The sequence below is a fragment of the Ovis canadensis genome, chromosome 13 (assembly GCF_042477335.2).
Source record: "Ovis canadensis isolate MfBH-ARS-UI-01 breed Bighorn chromosome 13, ARS-UI_OviCan_v2, whole genome shotgun sequence".
Lineage (NCBI taxonomy): Eukaryota > Metazoa > Chordata > Mammalia > Artiodactyla > Bovidae > Ovis > Ovis canadensis.
This window is the reverse complement of record NC_091257.1, coordinates 30,394,343-30,413,033: the sequence shown is the minus strand read 5'-3', so window position 1 is coordinate 30,413,033 and position 18,691 is coordinate 30,394,343. Positions and strand designations below refer to the sequence as shown.

Below are 18,691 nucleotides of genomic sequence, written 5' to 3'. Positions count from 1 at the left end.
TGAAAGGCATTCTAACCAGTGTGAGGTGATAGCTCATTGTGGTTTTGACTGGCATTTCCTGGATGATTTGTGATGTTGCCCATCTTTTCATGTACCTGTTGGCCACCTATATGTCTTCTTGGGAAAAATGTCTATTCAGGTCCTCTGCCCATTTTAAAAATCAGACTGTTGAATTTTTTTGCTATTGACTTGTGTGAGTTCTTTACATGGTTTGGATATTAAACCTTAGAAGACGTGATTTGCAATTATTTCCTCCCATTCTACAGTTTGTCTTTTCACTCTGTTGATCGTGTCCTTTGCTTTGCAGAAGCGCCTCTAAGATGCAGACCTGCTCTTGTCTACTTCTGCTTTTGTTGCCTTTGCTTCTTGCGTCTCCAACATTCTTATCTTCTAATTGCTAAAGGTCTTTCAGACGACAGCAACTTAATTGAGGACTATGAGAAATATGAGATTGTCTTACCTACCAAAGCCCCCACAGGGGACCAAACATCTAACTGAAAACCCATGGTGCATACATGGTGAGCTGAGCCGCCAGATAGTTCTTTAATTCTCTTTGTCTCCACCTTTTCCCTGCGCTGCTACCTGATCAGTGACACTCCTGACTGAGAAATCTGGTCAATCAGAGTTCAGCCTTGCCCTTCCACTATATGAAACATGCTGAGTTCAAATTTCAGATAACAAAGACCTATAACTGAAGATCAAAATTTCATAAGTGAAACTGCCATGCCGTGACTTTTGTCTCTGATAGTCACACCAACCAAGTTCTAACTTCTTGGTTCAGTTCAGTTCAGTTCAGTTCAGTCGCTCAGTTGTGTCTGATTCTTTGCGACCCCATGAATCACAGCACGCCAGGCCTCCCTGTCCATCACCAACTCCCGGAGTTCACTCAGACTCATGTCCATCGAGTCTGTGATGCCATCCAACCATCTCATCCTCTGTTGTCCTCTTCTCTTCCTGCCCCCAATCCCTCCCAGCATCAGAGTCTTTTCCAATGAGTCAACTCTTTGCATGCGGTGGCCAAAGTACTGGAGTTTCAGCTTTAGCATCATTCCTTCCAAAGAAATCCCAGGGCTGATCTCCTTTAGAATGGACTGGTTGGATCTCCTTGCAGTCCAAGGGACTCTCAAGAGTCTTCTCCAACACCACAGTTCAAAAGCATCAATTCTTCGGTGCTCAGCCTTCCTCACAGTCCAACTCTCATATCCATACATGACCACAGGAAAACCATAGCCTTGACTAGATGGACCTTAGTCAGCAAAGTAATATCTCTGCTTTTGAATATGCTGTCTAGGTTGGTCATAACTTTCCTTCCAAGGAGTAAGTGTCTTTTAATTTCATGGCTGCAGTCACCATCTGCAGTGATTTTGGAGCCCAAAAAGTAAAGTCTGACACTGTTTCCACTGTTTCCCCATCTATTTCCCATGAAGTGATGGGACCAGATGCCATGATCTTCATTTTCTGAATGTTGAGCTTAAGCCAACTTTTTCACTTTCCTCTTTCACTTTCATCAAGAGGCTTTTTAGTTCCTCTTCACTTTCTGCCATAAGGGTGGTGTCATCTGCATATCTGAGGTTATTGATATTTCTCCTGGCAATCTTGATTCCAGCTTGTGTTTCTTCCAGCCCAGTGTTTCTCATGATGCACTCTGCATAGAAGTTAAATAAGCAAGGTGACGATATACAGCCTTGACGTACTCCTTTTCCTATTTGGAACCAGTCTGTTGTTCCATGTCCAGTTCTAACTGTTGCTTCCTGACCTGCATACCGATTTCTCAGGAGGCAGGTCAGGTGATCTGGTATTCCCATCTCTCTCAGAATTTTCCACAGTTTATTGTGATCCACACAGTCAACTTGTTGGTAGAGAAGCTCAAATGATAATCTGATGGTATATACTGATGTTCTTAGCCTTGGGTGTTAAAAGGCTTAAAAAAAAAATTGTTCCCACTGAATGCTTATGTTTCCAAACCTCCTCTGAGAAAGCACTGAAAAAGATTAAGTTACAAGATTAAAGTAGAAGAAAAGGGACTTCCCTGGCTAGACTCTGTGCTCCCAGTGCAGGGGCCTAGGTTTGATCCCTGGCCAGGGAACAGATCTCATATGCTGCAACTAAGAGATCCCGTACGCTGCAATGAAGATCAAAGCTCCCATGTGCCTCAACTAAGACCTGCTGCAGCCAAATAAACAGATAAATATTAAATAAATAAGTAAAATAGAAGAAAAAGACTGTGTATCTTTTAGAACTTTAATCTTTGGCCCCTGCCTCCATTGGTTTCTGCTAAAATCCATTAAAAATAGTTATCTTATTTATGTATTTAATTATTGTAAGCTTCATTTACCAATCCTTCATGTTTTTCAAAGAGCATCCTGACTTCTGGGTGTTGAGCTTTAAAAACTGCTCATGAATCTCTACTGGCATCTTCAAGATGCTCCTATTAGGGTCTATTAAATAGCTTTATTTTCTCTTCTGTTTAGTTTATGTTGAGAAACAGTAGATTATGTTTAAGGAATTAAAAAGCTCTCTCTTTTCCAAAAACAGCCACTAATATTGCAAGTTCAGAGTAAAACCTCTGTTAATAAACACTTTGTTGACACCTTCACTCTGCTATCCATAATAAAGTTATTCCTCTGTATAGGCATCCTTTATACTAAAACTCCAGTTTATCATAACTAAGTTAGTATCTCCATTCTGCCTGAACAACTGGGGTTTCACCATGATTTAATTAGCCTCTTGAGAAACCTATATGCAGGTCAGGAAGCAACAGTTAGACCTGGACATGGAACAACAGACTGGTTCCAAATAGGAAAAGGAGTACGTCAAGGCTGTATATTGTCACCCTGCTTATTTAACTTATATGCAGAGTACGTCATGAGAAACGCTGGGCTGGAAGAAGCACAAGCTGGAATCAAGATTGCCGGGAGAAATATCAATAACCTCAGATATGCAGATGACACCACCCTTATGGCAGAAAGTGAAGAGGAACTAAAAAGCCTCTTGATGAAAGTGAAAGTGGAGAGTGAAAAAGCTGGCTTAAAGTTCAACATTCAGAAAATGAAGATCATGGCATCCGGTCTCATCACGTCATGGGAAATAGATGGGGAAACAGTGGAAACAGTGTCAGACTTTATTTTTTTGGGCTCCAAAATCACTGCAGATGGTGACTGCAGCCATAGAATTAAAAGACGCTTACTCCTTGGAAGGAAAGTTATGACCAACCTAGATGGCATATTGAAAAGTAGAGATATTACTTTGCCAACAAAGGTCCATCTAGTCAAAGCTATGGTTTTTCCAGTAGTCATGTATGGATGTGAGAGTTGGACTATGAAGAAAGCTGAGTGCTGAAGAATTGATGCTTTTGAACTGTGGTGTTGGAGAAGACTCTTGAGAGTCCCTTGGACTGCAAGGAGATCCAACCAGTCCATTCTGAAGGAGATCAGCCCTGGGATTTCTTTGGAAGGAATGATGCTAAAGCTGCAACTCCAATACTTTGGCCACCTCATGCGAAGAGTTGACTCAATGGAAATTACTCTGATGCTGGGAGGGGTTGGGGGCAGGAGGAGAAGGGGACAACAGAGGATGAGATAGCTGAATGGCATCGCAGACTCAATGGACGTGAGTCTGAGTGAACTCCGGGAGTTGGTGACGGGCAGGGAGGCCTGGCGTGCTGCGATTCATGGGGTCGCAAAGAGTCGGACATGACTGAGCGACCGAACTGAACTGAACTGAACTGTACTGAAGCTAAACACCCTGCACATTAAAAGAGAGCTTGAAAGACATGCTTGTAATGGAGAAAAACAATTGTTCCAATTGCTAAATTGATCTTTGCTACAGCAAAATAAAAGCATGAAGTCTTATGTAAGATTAGAAATGATCCTTTTTAGAGCTCAGGAAATGGACTCATACATTCCTTTTCCAGAACACTTCAAGATTAAGAGGACAGTATGAGTAGAACACGTAGCCAGTTTAAATATTTGTTTTAATCCTGACAAGAACACTGGTTTTAATATTTATAATATGATCACAATGCTTAGTGCATGCTACTCATATAGTCCAATTTTTTCTGATGACATATCATAACTAGGCTTTAATTTCAGCAATGGTAAGAATTCCAAAAGCACATTTAGGTTATCATTAGTGATGAAAGACAAAACCAGGTGTCTGTTCAAGTACCTCGTGCATATACCTCATCTCAACCTCAACCCATTTTTAACAGCCAAGAGAGGACCCACTGCTATACGAGCTGTACATTTCACAGAAGAGTATCAATCAGTGGCCAGCTGTGTAAAGCAATTAAAGTTGAAATATCTCATCTTTGTGCAATTTTTGTAGGTGGTCTTTCTGAAAATTTCAAGATAATCAAAGCCAAGGAAACCCAAAACATAAACCTGCTATAAAACGCCACTGTCTTCCTTTCCAGCTACATATCACAAGGTAGCAGGTGCCTGAATTACAATTTTCCATTTTTCCTAGATGTCACCACTGAAGCACACTTTTATGACTAAAAGGATAAAACCTCCAATGTGTCACATTCCACTAATCATTAGCCGACAAACAGAGTAATGACAGGTGTCTTGTTCTAAATGCGCTAAGGTTTTCCAGGGCTCATTTGCACTATCCCAATGACAAGCTGAAGAAATTTGAAAAAAAAAGGCTAAAAAAGGCTGAGAGTTGAACACCTGATTGAATTCTATAAGACGGTACAAACAAACAAACGCTAGCAGCTGGAAGAGGGGATGCCAAGAGAAGTTTTCATCATCAAATAGTCACATTATTTCGTGTTAATGTGAAGGGAAATAATTGTCAGTGGATAATGTCCTAAACTGCCCCCAGAGAGAGTCAAAAGAATGTCCAGGGCTACATTAGAAGAATAATTGAGAAATAACTGACATATCATTTCTCATGCCCTTGCTGCCATACATTACAATGACTGCATGCTGCAGTTAGAATGAGATTGGTGGTGTGTTTACTCTCAACACGATTCAGTATTGAAGTAACGAAAATTCATGGAAAGAAACAATTAGTAGGCTCATTACTAAAATACTTCCCACAAAACTCAAGAAGTGAGCTGACTCCCTCCATAAACCAGTGACAACCGAAGATTGTTCTCGGTGGATGTGGGAATTGCCACTTGATATTCACAACAGGATGCTAGTTAATAGAATTCAGGGTGTGCACCAGATTTTGCAGACATCTGAGTAATTTTTATCTTCATGATTACAGTTCTGCATGGGTCTTATCTGACAATACAGGGGTGGCCCACCCCTTAGCCGTTCTAGAAAAGTTTAAAAGTCACCCTTCATTTCATTATTTGAGGATTAACTTCTGCACCACAAACACGAGTAGATACACAACTCTCTGTCTCCCAGAAAATGACGAGATGCCAGGTCTTTCACACGGGACTCTTTCCAGACTGAAAGCAGAGGACAAACACACCTGGTGGAGAGACCTGCACCAGAACGCACAAACGCTTTTAACCCTGCAAGCTAGCCTTGAGATGGCATCCAAAAAATTAAGACATTCAGTAATTTAAATGTTTGGATCACAGAAAACAGTTTTCTGGCCATAACAGTTATGATCCTATAAGCAAAGATTTTCTTTATGTTAAAAAAAAGCAACCACATGAGCTTATGTCCTGGAACCGACGGTGACGGGTCAGACCTCCCCCGGCTCCCTAGTGTTGTTCATCATCACATTCTGTAGGCTTTTCTATCGCTTCTTCTTGAGATCCTCTACATTTCCTTTTCCAGCACTTCCCAGGCAAAACCCCATGCCCTATTCATTCATTCCCCGAAGGACACCAAGCAGCTTCAAGGACGCAGGCACGATGCTAGGTGCTCTGTGTGACGCCCAGAAACTCTCTCTTAGAACACTCCTGCCTCCTTTCTTTCTTTCTTTTCCCTAATAGACAGTGGTAATCATTTCTGACGGCTAGCTGTCTATAACCGGCACGCTGTTAATCATGTCTTCTGTCAAACAGTGACATACCCAAAATACATTAAAGACATCGATCAATTTATATACTGATTTCTTTCCCAGGTGAGACAGTAACTAGTTATTCAAATGATGAGGTGAATTACAAATGCATTTATGCTATCATCAAAACCATGATGCAAGTTCTTCAGGGGAAGCTCAAAATTTTCACCAATCTACAAATCCTTGAAGACCATACCACGAATGGATATCATGGGAAAAAAAAATCAGTATGTCTAGACTGTCAATACCCATGAATATAACACAGGAGGCAGCATCTTTATGATGGCTGTGGAGAAAATAGCTCCAATGGACCCCTGGGTGTATGTGATATAACTTCCATGGGACGAGAATGACTTCTCTAAGTCACGTACGGACACCACCTTCACTACCTCTTGGTTACATCACTTATCCCCAACTTTTGGCATTTACATGGTGAAGCAGAGGTCTTAAAATCTAACATGAGGAAGAGAAAATGAAGAATACCTCTGCTTCATTCTGCTACAGCTCTTCTGTCAGGGGGCTGTATCAGAACTCACGTACTAAAATAAACAAAGCTCACTGCTCACCTTGGTAGACTTCCGGCTAATTCTGTGGTTGTCTCTCTGGAAGAAAAAGAAGATAAGCATGATTAGCCTATTTTGACAAATTATAAATATGTGTTTAATAAAGCCATAATCTAATGTGCCTGTATCATATAGGTGCAGAGGATACTGTATTTGCAGTGGTTTAGAAACAAAATAAACGCATCACATTTCCGATTAATTCCCCTAAGCGTTTCAGTGGTTACTTTCCAAGGAAATTCTACACGCGTGCAAAATATCTGCCTCTGCTTTCTGGTGGTTGAGCTTAACTGATTTTAAAACATTCAACTTTAATATGTACAACATATGAAAGGAAAATAAGAGGGAAAAGAATCCCAAACCGAATTTTAGATGTTTTCCATTTGAACAAAGCACCTGTTTCTCTTTCCGAGAATCATTTAGGAACGAATTTCTTTGAGGGTGGGTCTTTGTACTGGTCTCTGTTGCCTTAGGTTTATGAAGTAACATGTCCAGCACAGAATCCAGTTCTTTTAACAGCAGATTACTGGGTAGCTCAGTGGTAAAGAATCTGCCTGCAATGCAGGAGACCCAGCTTCAATCCCTGGGTTGGGAAGATCCCCTGGAGAAGGAAACAGTAACCCACTCCAGTGTTCTTGCCTGGAGAATCCCATGGACAGAGGAGCCCGACAGGCTACGGTCCGTGGGATCACAAGAGTCAGACACGACTTAGCCACTAAACCACCACCACCACTGTTTTTCATTTCTTTCTTATAATGTCCTACCAGGTCAAAGGATTAATCACAGATGCTATGACAATTAAAATGGCACAAATGACAAGTCACTGATGGAAGTTCTGCAGCACATGAGTAAGAACGACCAGAGACACAGTTCAGAGCTAACCTGTTCCGATTACACATCTCATCTTTTGATTACAGATGTGTTCCTGGAAGAAATGGGTGCAAGGAGAAGGAGGAGATGAGGCTTACTGCTGAGATATTCTAAAAGCAGAAGTGGGCTGAACTTGAGACAGAGGGATGCAAAATATAATTCTTAGAACAGTGGTGCATAGTCTTCTTCATGTCATATAATCCCTTTAAGACTCTCATAAGAAGAGATAGTACCTACAAATGCAATGGAATCCTACTCAGCCGTAAAAAGAATGAAACTATGTCATTTGCAGCAACATGGATGCAACCAGAGATTAACACACCAAGTGGCTAAATTGGACAGAGAGAGACAAGTACTATATGATGTGACTTATAAATGGAGTCTAAAATATGACACAAGTGAACTTATTTATCTCCAAACAGAAACAAACTCAAAGACACAGAAAAAAGCTTATGATTACCAAAGGGGAAGGGGTGAGGGGTGATACGTTAGGAGTCTGGGATTAGCAGGCACAGACTACTCTGCATAAAATAGGTGGACAACAAGGTCCTACTGTATAGCACAGGGAGCTATACTCAATATCTTGTAATACACTAGAATAGAAAAGAAAAGAGACTCTCATTAAAGATACAAACACCTGGGGTGGGAGGTGGGAGGGAGGTTCAAGGTGGGGGACAAGTGTATCCCTATGGCTGATTCATGTTGATGGATGGCAGAAACCAACACAACACTGTAAAGCACTTATCCTCCAATTAAATATAAATTTAGAAAAGTTACAAACACCTTATGCAGGAAACAGTAATGATATACACATGACATGCCCATATACACACAACATGGTCTAAAAATTATAATGCTTCATGGACCTCAGAAAGCCAATATGTCAATCCTAGGTTAAGAATCTCACCTTGAAACTTGCATTGTCTTTATATACTCATTTGAATCCAAATAGAGGGCTTCCTCCTAGTTTCTAGAACTCCTTCCCACCTATTGTCTGTGACAGCATCCAGGCACTTTAGGGACAGGCTGGTTCCCATAGAGCCATGCTGCTTTAAAAATATAAGTGATTATAATTTCAGCTCCTATAGAAATGCTCTTTCCCAAATAACCACATACTATTAAAGCTTTGGCCTTCATTGCTATAGAAAATTGGCTTTCGAGAGAATGCTCCACTCCTTCAACAAAACCGCAGTCGAAAGCCTTGTCCACTACATTGTTGAAGGCCTCATACGTATTCATCTCATTTAAGAATTTCATGCCTGCCTGAGAAATTTTTCTTTCAAAACAGAATCTGGAATTGTGGACACCAACCCCTTCCTCCCCCAGCTAAGAAGCACCCCTTCCTCAGTCTTCCTTTATAACATGGTATCACAATAGAAGTATCTTTTAAATTCTATTTTTTAATTTATCATTTCATTAATTACTTGAGACCAAAATAGATGAACACTCAGTCAATGCTTATTAAATTTGTAAGGAAGGAATTAATGAACTTTTCTGACCTACTTGTTGACCTTAAGGGTTAATTTTATATTCAGAACTTGATCAGAGTAACAGCAAGCAGCACCCCAGGGTAAAGTACAATTCCCTTTCCTTTTTTTGCTCCAAGATGATACATGTTTTAATATAATAAGTCCCCCTGTGTGTGCTCAGTCACTCAGTTGTGTCCAACTCTTTGCGACCCCAAGGACTGTCATGTAGCCTGCCAGGCTCCTCTGCCCATGGGATTTCTCAGCAAAAATACTGGAGCGGATTGTCACTTCCTTCTCCAGGAAGTCCCCGTGGTATCTAATATAACTACATTGGATCTATATTACCACAAATCCATTTAAACCACAGTAGCGGTACTTCTCAATCTGGGCACTATCAGGACATTTCGGGCCAAATGATCCTTCCTTGTGAGGGACTGTCCTGTGCTTTGCGGATGTTCAGCAACATCCCTGGCCCCTTGCCACTGGGTGCCCGTGGTATTCCCCCTCCCAGACTGTGACCATCAAAACGTCTCCAAATGTCCCCTGGGGGCAAAACTGCCCTCAGTGGGGAACCACTGCAGCAGAGCAGCAGAATCCGAAATCTGCAGCTGGCCTCTGCTTCAAAACCTTCCTGGATTAATCAGCAATCTCCATTCTGTTGGAAGAACATGGTGCCTGAGCCCTCTCAGGAGGGCCTGTTCCACTTTGCACCATCACGTAAGTTTGCACGCTTACCAAGAGTACACTGTGCTTGTTCCCCACCTGTTTATGTTAGTGGGACTCATTTTAATCTCTAACTAAACATGATGTAAGGGCTTCCGAGGTGGCGCAGTGGTAAAGAATCTGTCTGCCAGTACGAGAGGCGCAAGAGACCTGGGTTCGATCCCTAGGTCAGGAAGATCCCCTGGAGTGGGACATGGCACTCCCGCTGTACTATTCTTGCCCAGAAAATTCCATGGACAGTGGAGCCTGGCGGGATACAGTCCATGGGGTCGCAAAGAATCGGACATGACAGAGTAACTGGGCACACACAAACATGATGACAAGCACTGAAAGGCTCTTGTTTCTAGGAAAACTGAGCTGGGTTCTTTGGAAAGATTAAAAATGACAAGCAGCTTATCAATGAAAAAATGTTGCCTTCCCTATCACCTGAGAAAGGATGCTGCAGTCATCAAGCCACCACATCACAGCTGCTCTGACCGAGCGTGGGAAACAAACAGGATGCCTACCATCCAGCAGTCAGCAGCTGCAGTCACCTCCATCAGTGTGCCCAGGGGAGACTCACGATGAGGAAGGACGGACACTGGCCACAGGTAGCCGAGGTGCACGTCAAAGGAATGATTCCAGTGAGCCCAGACTCCTGCATCTTTCTAAACATAGAGAAGAACTGAATTCCTTAACTTGAGATATCTGGTTTTCTTTAATAGGAACCTTTCAATGTTTTGACTACCTGGTCTTTGTTGCAAAAACTCTGATTTATCCTGGCTTCTCTTTGGAGCAGTTCCTCAGAGCTATCTGAGAGGCTGCATCCTGGGCTTAAGTCTTCAGTTTCATCTGCCAAATGAAACATAATTCTCAACTTTTAGGTTGTACTTTTTTTTTTTTCAGTCAACAAGCTTAAGAAAAATTGATGGTAAGTTAGGTCTAGGGGCAAGACAACTATAAATACTGTGGAGAAAAAAGACATGGTTGTCACAAGTTTCTCCAAGTTCTTATTCCTCTTAAGTAAACTAGAAATTCCTAGATGGTGAATTATAGGTGTGATTTACGCACAAAAGACAATGCAGAATTCCATTCAGTACATCCACAGACTCAAGGTGTTTGCCTTGCCTTTACAGCAAAAGACAAATGCTAGGAAAAAGTTATGCTTTCCACACACTTAGTACTAGCAGGGGAAAATTTATCTTTTATATAGCCATGTACTCACATTAGAATTACAGACGTTACTTCATAAGGAATGTAATTTTGGGTGAACATAAATGAATGGGTGAACAGTTTAATTTATGTTACTGACAAAACCTGATGATTCCTCTGGAGCATGTAGCTCCATGATTTAAAGAAAAAAAAAAAGAAAGAACCACTGTATCTGATGGCAGAATGTGGCAAGGACTCGCCAACCAATGACCATTTTTTGAGATCATCAGAACACCAGAGCTTTTAAAATAATAATTTGTTCACTTTTATTCTTTATTTCTAACAAATCATCTGAATTATTCACATTTCATGAATTTATATCTTTTGTAAAGAAACCCTGGAGGAAAATAAAGGTAGCATAATATGCTAAGCATCTTTTATATAATTTTCCTTCATAACCCAATTGAGAGAACCTAAAGAAGATGCCACATGGAAAAATTTTAGGGCAGTAAAGCTCCTCTTATGACACCATAATGGTAGACACATGTTAACGCACATTTGTCCAAGTCCATAGAATGCACAATACTGAACCCTAATGCAAACTATGGACTCTGGTTTCAACGTAGGTCCATTAGTTGTAACAAATGCACCACTGTGGTGGGGGATGTTGATAGTGGAGAGGGCTACGCATGAGTATGGGTGGGGGCATAAGAAAAATCTCTGTATCTTTCCCTCAATTTTGCTATAAACTTAAAACTGCTCTAAAAAATTAAGCTTTTTGAAAATAAGATGCCATAAGGATGATGCTTTTTCAATAAACTTATATAGATCACAATGTCCATTAATAACACTCCTTTCTAAGCATAAATCATCTTCATCAGTAATGTTTATTCAACCAGCATATTCACTGAGCCCTGAGGCTATGTTCAGCACAAACTGTGCTGGGTGCTTTCAGTGGCACCAAGAAGAAATAAACCCTGATCCTTCTTTCCAAGTGTTTACACTCCAGTAAAGGACATTATGTAAAGTATTAAGTGGTGAATAGTTTTGAGTTTTCCACTAGTGAAAGCTCCGCTAAGTCAAAGATCGCTTCTTGTTCAAGGTTTTGGATACTCAGTGCCTGGCACCTACCAGACACTCAATAAATAGGCATGCAAGAGAACCATCAATCACTGTCTGCTGACAGGTAATTCCAGTTTCTTAATTTTCTAAAATGTCCATTTTAGTTATAGCAATATTTAGAGTTTAATTGCACTAATTTTCTTTCCTTAGTTGTCATGATCAAGATAATCTAATTTCAAGAAGAGAGTGGAATGCTAAAAACTGAACGAAAACAAAGATGAAAAAGATGACAAAGTGAAGTCATCTGTTCTGAGGAACAGAGCTGTCCTAGGGGCTAAGAAATAGACCAAAATGATGGAGGGCGTTCACTTCTGATAGGTTGATATCCTTGGGCGATTCTTTCTGCCTTATGGGGTTGCTAAGTCCCAGAATGGAATAATAATGCTGCCCTTTGATCTAGAGTTGCTGGATCAATCATCAATGTGAACAAACAGGAAAGCTTTCTGCAAATTTGAAGTTGGGCTATAAATTCCATTTTACCAAAGAGGGGAAAAAATAAACTAGAAGAGACAAGTATTTTCAAAAGCAGACAAGTGTCTCATGTGTATTTTACAGTTTTTGTAGATTACTTAGCAATTCTTAAAAACGATTTTAATTTTAAACATGTAGAACATTTGCCAGGGTGATGCCAGCTCTTCTTAGCTGTTTGAAATAGCGGTCTTCCTCATCCTCTCCTATCCCATCCCATTCTTGAACTATGCAAACAGTTCTTTTTTTAGGACGTGTTGAAGCAAGAGCTATCTATTTCTGTGCAGCTTGCCAGTTTCCAAAATTAGCTGACAACTATAAAACAGAGGACATGAGAACCCCCCTGTTAATTGTGTGTCAGCATGATAAATATTTTTAAGACTTGGACTGTTTCTCTCCATTGGCACCTCTGATTCTCCCAAAAGTACAAAGACTAAAAAAAAAAAATGTTAGAATACCTTTTATTTTTATTGCCTGGCCCTGTAAATTATTTAATGTTCTAGTCATAAGAGGTAAGGGTAAAAGTACTACATAAACTAGATTTTATTCTTTTCCTTGTCTGTTTTTTTTTTGGTCACCCAGTGCTTGGGGCAAACTGTGGGCCTTTAAAGCTGGATCTATTTCCAAATAATACACAGATAAAAAAGATTAGCTTCAAGGCATCATTACAAATTCACATATCAATTTAGAACAGTTCAGTTTTTTCCCTACATGGTGAACCTCAAGTCTGGGAAGTCTAAAACACCTTAGAGATTAAAGTGTCTTCTCTGATAAAGTCAAAGACACTTCTCCTTCCACTCATCCCAACGTTTTTCTTTCTGATAATTTCTCTGAATTTATAATCTCTTTATTTCGGCCCTTCATTTCTTCTCTATCACTTTATCCTTCCTCAGTTTTTACTCCCATAATTAAAATGTGCGTGTGCTTGTGTGTATAAATGCAAGCAATTACTCTTACATGGTGAAACCTACACACATACACACACCACACACTCACACAGCATAACTCACATTATAACTGGGCTCTTATTTAATACCAGCCATTATTCTAGGCCATTTACATGCATTCACTCACTTAACTCATTTAAAAGCCTCATGACGTGGTTACTATGATTCCAACTACAATAGAGATGAGGAAAATGAGACAGGAAAATGCTAAATAGCTTCCTAAGGCCAAACAGCCAGTGATGGACACAGGCACTCTGGCCCCAAAGCCCATGCTTGTGGTCACTATGCTCCCTTGCTTGCTCTCAGCATCTGCCGGATCTGATGTATACATATTTTACAACCCACTCATTTATTCTGGGTTCTGTGCTAGAACAGAGAACAACCACAAAACATGGCCCCGTTGTTGGAAATTGTACAATCTAGAAGCGGGAGACAGACAAAAAATAAGTAAGCAAACAGATATTTACGACCCCCTTACGGAGGCTTCACCAATGGCTCAGTGGATAAAGAATCTGCCTGCAATGCAGCAAACACAGGAGTAGTGGGTTCAATCCCTGAGACGGGAAGATCCCCTAGAGTAGGAAATGGCAACCCACTCCAGTATTCTTGCCTGGAAAATCCCAGGGACAGAGGAAGCTTGCAGGCTACAGTCCATGAGGTCACAAAGACTCGGATATGACAGCACATGGCACTACGTAGCATATATCATGAAGAAGAATGAGGCAAGGTAGGAGATAGTATCAATACATAATAGTAGGAGTCACAGGGGGGCTATTATTTCCATAGGGGGGCTATTTCTATAGAAAGGAGACTGAATATATGAAGGCATGAAACGCAACGACTTCTACCTCCACCTGCATTTCTTATGTCTATTTCTTTCCTTTGCACTATTGCATTTCATCTCTCTTTTTTTCCCATCAGTTATTCACTGGTACCCAGTGAATGGAGCAGGCAATATGAGGTAACTTAAAGAAATGATAGTCTGGACCTGTACTTTCTAAATACTGATAAACTAAAAGGGGAGACGAGATCCTCAGAGAAACTCACCCAGTCACTTAGAAAACTGCAGGTTTCGACAAGAGACACTTCATATCGCTAAGAGGCCGGCCAGCCTCTCAAGTCCACTCTGGCGTGGAAGTGAATGAGATATCAGCCGGCAGCATCCACAGAAGTGGTCCCGCCTGCAGAACTGCTTCACAAGAGGTATTACTTCACGCTCCTTCTGCCTTTCTGTGCTCGCAGGGGTTAAACCCACCATGCCTGAGTTTATAGTCCACCAGGTGGAGTCTCTCTTTACATCACTTAAGTATTTAACTCAGGCTGAGGGCAGCCACCAAGGTGAGATGGGACTTCTGCCCACCAAATCCTCAGGAAACAGAGTCATACAGGGGGTTACTGGGAACTAGCATGTGGGAGCGGGCAGACATGCGATGTGGGTTGCCAGAAGATTGGCTGCATGAAGATTAACTTAATCTAATCACTGATGTATCCAGCCTCCTTCTGAATTGGCACTGTTGTTTAGTTCATTGGTCATGTCCAACTTTTTGCGACCCCATGGACTGTAGCCAGCCAGGCTCCTCTGTCCATGGAATTTCCCAGGCAAGAATACTGGAGCGGGTTGCCATTTCCTTCTCCAGGGGATCTTCCAGACCCAGGGATTGAACCCAAGTCTCCTGCATTAGCAGGCAGGTTCTCTACTGTTGAGGCACCATGGAAGCTCTTTCCTTCTGAATAGGCCAGTCCGACTCAGAGTCCTGGCTAAGATTTGCTTGGGCTCCAGATTTCTTCAGATTATTTTAGTACTCTTCTTATAAAACAGCCACAAATGCGTGCCTCTGGCTCTGCTCTTGTACTCACGGGCCTTAAGAACAAAATCACCCCAGGTTTCTCTTAATCAAATCTGCCTCAGGTACCGTGGCACCCAGACTGTCATCTGTGAGTTGGGTCACTATTCAAACAACACTGCTGCTGTCCCTTCAGTCAGTGGGAGATGGTGTTAAGGGCTTTTGTGTTCTTTTCTTTCAAAAATGTCATCTTGACACTTAGCTCAGGAATGCACTGGAGAGAGAGATGGCTGTCCTGGAGTTTGTTGGTGGAATCAGAAGAAGGAGAATGACATCTCCGCACTCATGGGTTTACCTCTTAATCATTTATGCTCTTTCTGCTCTGTAAATCCAGCACGGTTACATGATATGATCCAGTAAGTACCTGAATCAACCATCCTTCAAACACTCAGCTCCTGCCATGGGGAAGGGTGTTAGCTTACTACACCCTCTAGGTAGTTACTAGGTTACTACAAGACCTCTGCATTTACTTTAATCATTGAGCTGGAAGCTGTACTGCAGTTCATAAGTGAGCTTCATAAGGGAAAATATGCCCCCCCCCCATGTTATTAACTGAAAATAATTTTTTCTTTGATAAGTCAGTTTAAAATGAGGCCCATTGTGCAAAAATAAAAGCCTAATTTTTCTCTCCTAGCTCCCAGAGACATAATATCACCAATAAGTCCTCTTAATGAGAGAAAATCATCCCCACTCCTGATAATTTCTGGATCAAAGAGGGATTTGCAAACACCAGCCTGCATTGTAATGTTTGACTAATGGCCTAATCCATCAACTGACGTGTATGGGTATTGAGTTCATCAGCATTTGTCATTAGCATTTACTTATTAATTTGCTCAACAAATATTTCTACAGCTCCTACTGTGTGCTGGTTTCTATGTGCCGAGGATGGAGCGGGAAATGAATACACATGAACCCCTCCCTCAGAAGGCTGACCACCCAGTAGGGGAGTCATCCACCAAGACCAAGGCCCACACACAGGGATGCCCACGTGTCAGGAGCAGGGTGAGATTTTATCCATGCCAGCACATGATGAGCCCCTCCTGTGGAGGTTTTTGGAAAACAAATCCAGAGCGACTTCATCAGTGTAACTGCACCAAAGTCCTGCCTGATGAAAAGACTTTAGCAAGAGGAAGGATATTTTGTCTTATAGATGCTGCCCTTCCCAAGAATATAAAATACAAAAGCCTGGCAGTCCAGTGGTTAAGACTCCACACTTCCAATGCAGGGGTGCAGGTTCAATCCCTGGTCGGGGAACTAAGACCCCACATGCTGTGGCCAAAAATAATAAAATGAAACACAAAAGCCACTAGCCAGTCTGAGGTGGATGTGAGAGCTTGCAGGACATTGTGGGCATTCCTGGAATGGGCTCTGGCCTGGGGGAGGGCAGCAGGGGACCAGAGACACAGGGAGGATGGTGGGGGGAGACAAAGAAGGAGGAGGAGGCTTCTGACAGCCACAGTCAAACTCCACGGGGGATGGAGCTACTTAACGAGAAAGATGGAGAGATGGTTACAGCAGCTCTTGAACCCCTGGCTGGAGACTGGCTAGGAGTCCAGCTCCTTCCTCCCCTCTTTACAGACTGGCCCTGCAGGCCCTGCCAGGCACCGGGGGCTGTCAGGCTTCAAGGAGCACAAGCTGGAGCTCAGGCCTCTTGTCCTTGTTTGTTTCCACCCAGCATCCTGAGTGAGGAACAGATGTGCTTCTGTTCAGGGTGCAGAGTGGCCAAAAGGACAGGACCTCAGGTGGCTTTTCTCCATACAGACCTGGTGACAACCAGTTGTCAGGAAAGGGGTTCACACCAAGGCAATAAACGTTTTTTTTTTATAATTAATATAATTTAAAATTTTAATTAGAATAAGTAATTTTTTAATGAAAAAAAGACTCCAGAAATTCTGTCAAAGCTTATCCAGCTATGGTGAAAGCTTATAGTAGCCATCCATGGGCACTGAAAAGTAATAAGGGTTGTTCCGATGCGTTTCAGGGGAATCTTGTTTCTTTGTTGGTTTTCTGTTTTGGTTTTTTTTTTTTTTTACTTTTTAAAACAGTGGACATAATAAATGCATAGTAAAATGCCCCTTTCTCTGGAAGCTAAAGAACCTACTTCTTTTCTCCCCGAGTGTCCAAGGGTGGGTTCATTTTGATTTTCAATCTGCCCTGGTATAGTCCTGGATGAGGAAGTGGATTCCCCATCATCATGCCTCATTTTGCAGACCAGTGAAGTGAGGCTCTAAGAAGTTCAGGGCTTCCCAGGTGGCTCAGCAGTAAAGAATCCACCTGCCAATGCGAAAGGCTTCAGTCCCTGGGTCTGGAAGGTCCCCTGGAGGAGGAAATGGCAGCCCTCTCCAGTATGCTTGCTTGGGAAATGCCATGGACAGAGGAGCCTGGGCAACAGTCCACGGAGTTGCAAAGCGTCGGACACAACTGAGCACAGTCAATTCAGGGACTCCTGCCCGGCCCTTCTGACTATAAAGGGCAGGGAGGTCTGCTCAGACGCAGAATTCCATCTGAGTTCTGAACACAGGGAGGAGTGAGAGGAAAGCTCTCCCATTCACAGGTGCGTCCCCGCTTCTTTGATTTACCCGTCTGAAACGACTCTGAGAGCAGAGGCGTGGTTAGGGTGCTCTAGGTGTGCCAGACGTGTTCCCTCACATCTTCCAGGCCACTTCTTGGATCCTGCTGGGTAAATCACATTTGGTATTCATCACTACCTCTGGAAATTCAAATCTGTGTATTAAATCAGTGGGTCACGTCCAGTTCTCTCCTTCAACAATTGCCATAATGTCTTTTCTGCGGCGATGGAGGTTTTGAACCAACCCCAGATGAAATCTCCAACCTTCAACACATTCACAGATGACAATCATATCTCTACAATTGCTAAAAAATAAAATAAAATAAAACCAACAGGAACGAAATCAGCGGTAAAAGAGCTAAATTACAGATAACAGAATATTCAGAATCTGTACCTCATCTCTTGAATGTGGGTGCACTGTCTGTATGCCAGAATTTCTTTAAGCCACTGGTGATATTCAGTGTATTGCAATCGAGCGCAATTACAGTTAGCTATAATTAAGAACAATTACAGCTTTTATTTCTCTACTTGTTCTTTAAAAGCACATTTGTAATAAAACTTTTTTTTAAAGGTGAAGAATATAATTATATATCCTTATAACGTCTCAAATAATTAGTCTGACTAAAGTTTCTTCTGGAACAATTTTCATTTTAACTGTCAGATCTGCCATTTATAGTCAATGAAACATACTTAAAAAAAAATTCCATCATTAACCTTTTTCACCCCATCTAGCTGTATATGAATTATTGGTACAAATAGAAGGTTTCAGTATTGAAATCTCCAGGGCCTGCTGCAACCTAGAAAACAATTTTCCCTTTTAGCTGTGTATGTATGTCTGTCATTTAATTGGAAAAAAGAGAAAAAGTTAGACTTGTAAAGTATGTTTTCCTGCTCAAGATTTTTGGGAAAAAAATTGCTTGTGTTCGAAAGACTCATTCACTTTTTCTATATGACAGACCACTGTCTTTTTGTTAATTTATTGCATACTTACGCAGTGCCTAAACTATATAGTGCTTAA

The 18,691-nt window shown here is 41.6% G+C and overlaps 1 protein-coding gene across 6 annotated transcripts in view; it reads right to left on the bottom strand.

The window, feature by feature from the left end:
* The window catches only part of CELF2 (CUGBP Elav-like family member 2), a 553,512-nt gene that overhangs the window by 416,360 nt on the left and 118,461 nt on the right, over positions 1-18,691 (bottom strand). For all 6 annotated transcript variants that reach the window (XM_069547203.1, XM_069547206.1, XM_069547204.1 and 3 more), the window contains exon 2: positions 6,537-6,572. In XM_069547203.1, the coding sequence (XP_069403304.1) occupies positions 6,537-6,572 (36 nt within the window). The remainder of the gene's footprint in view (positions 1-6,536; positions 6,573-18,691) is intronic.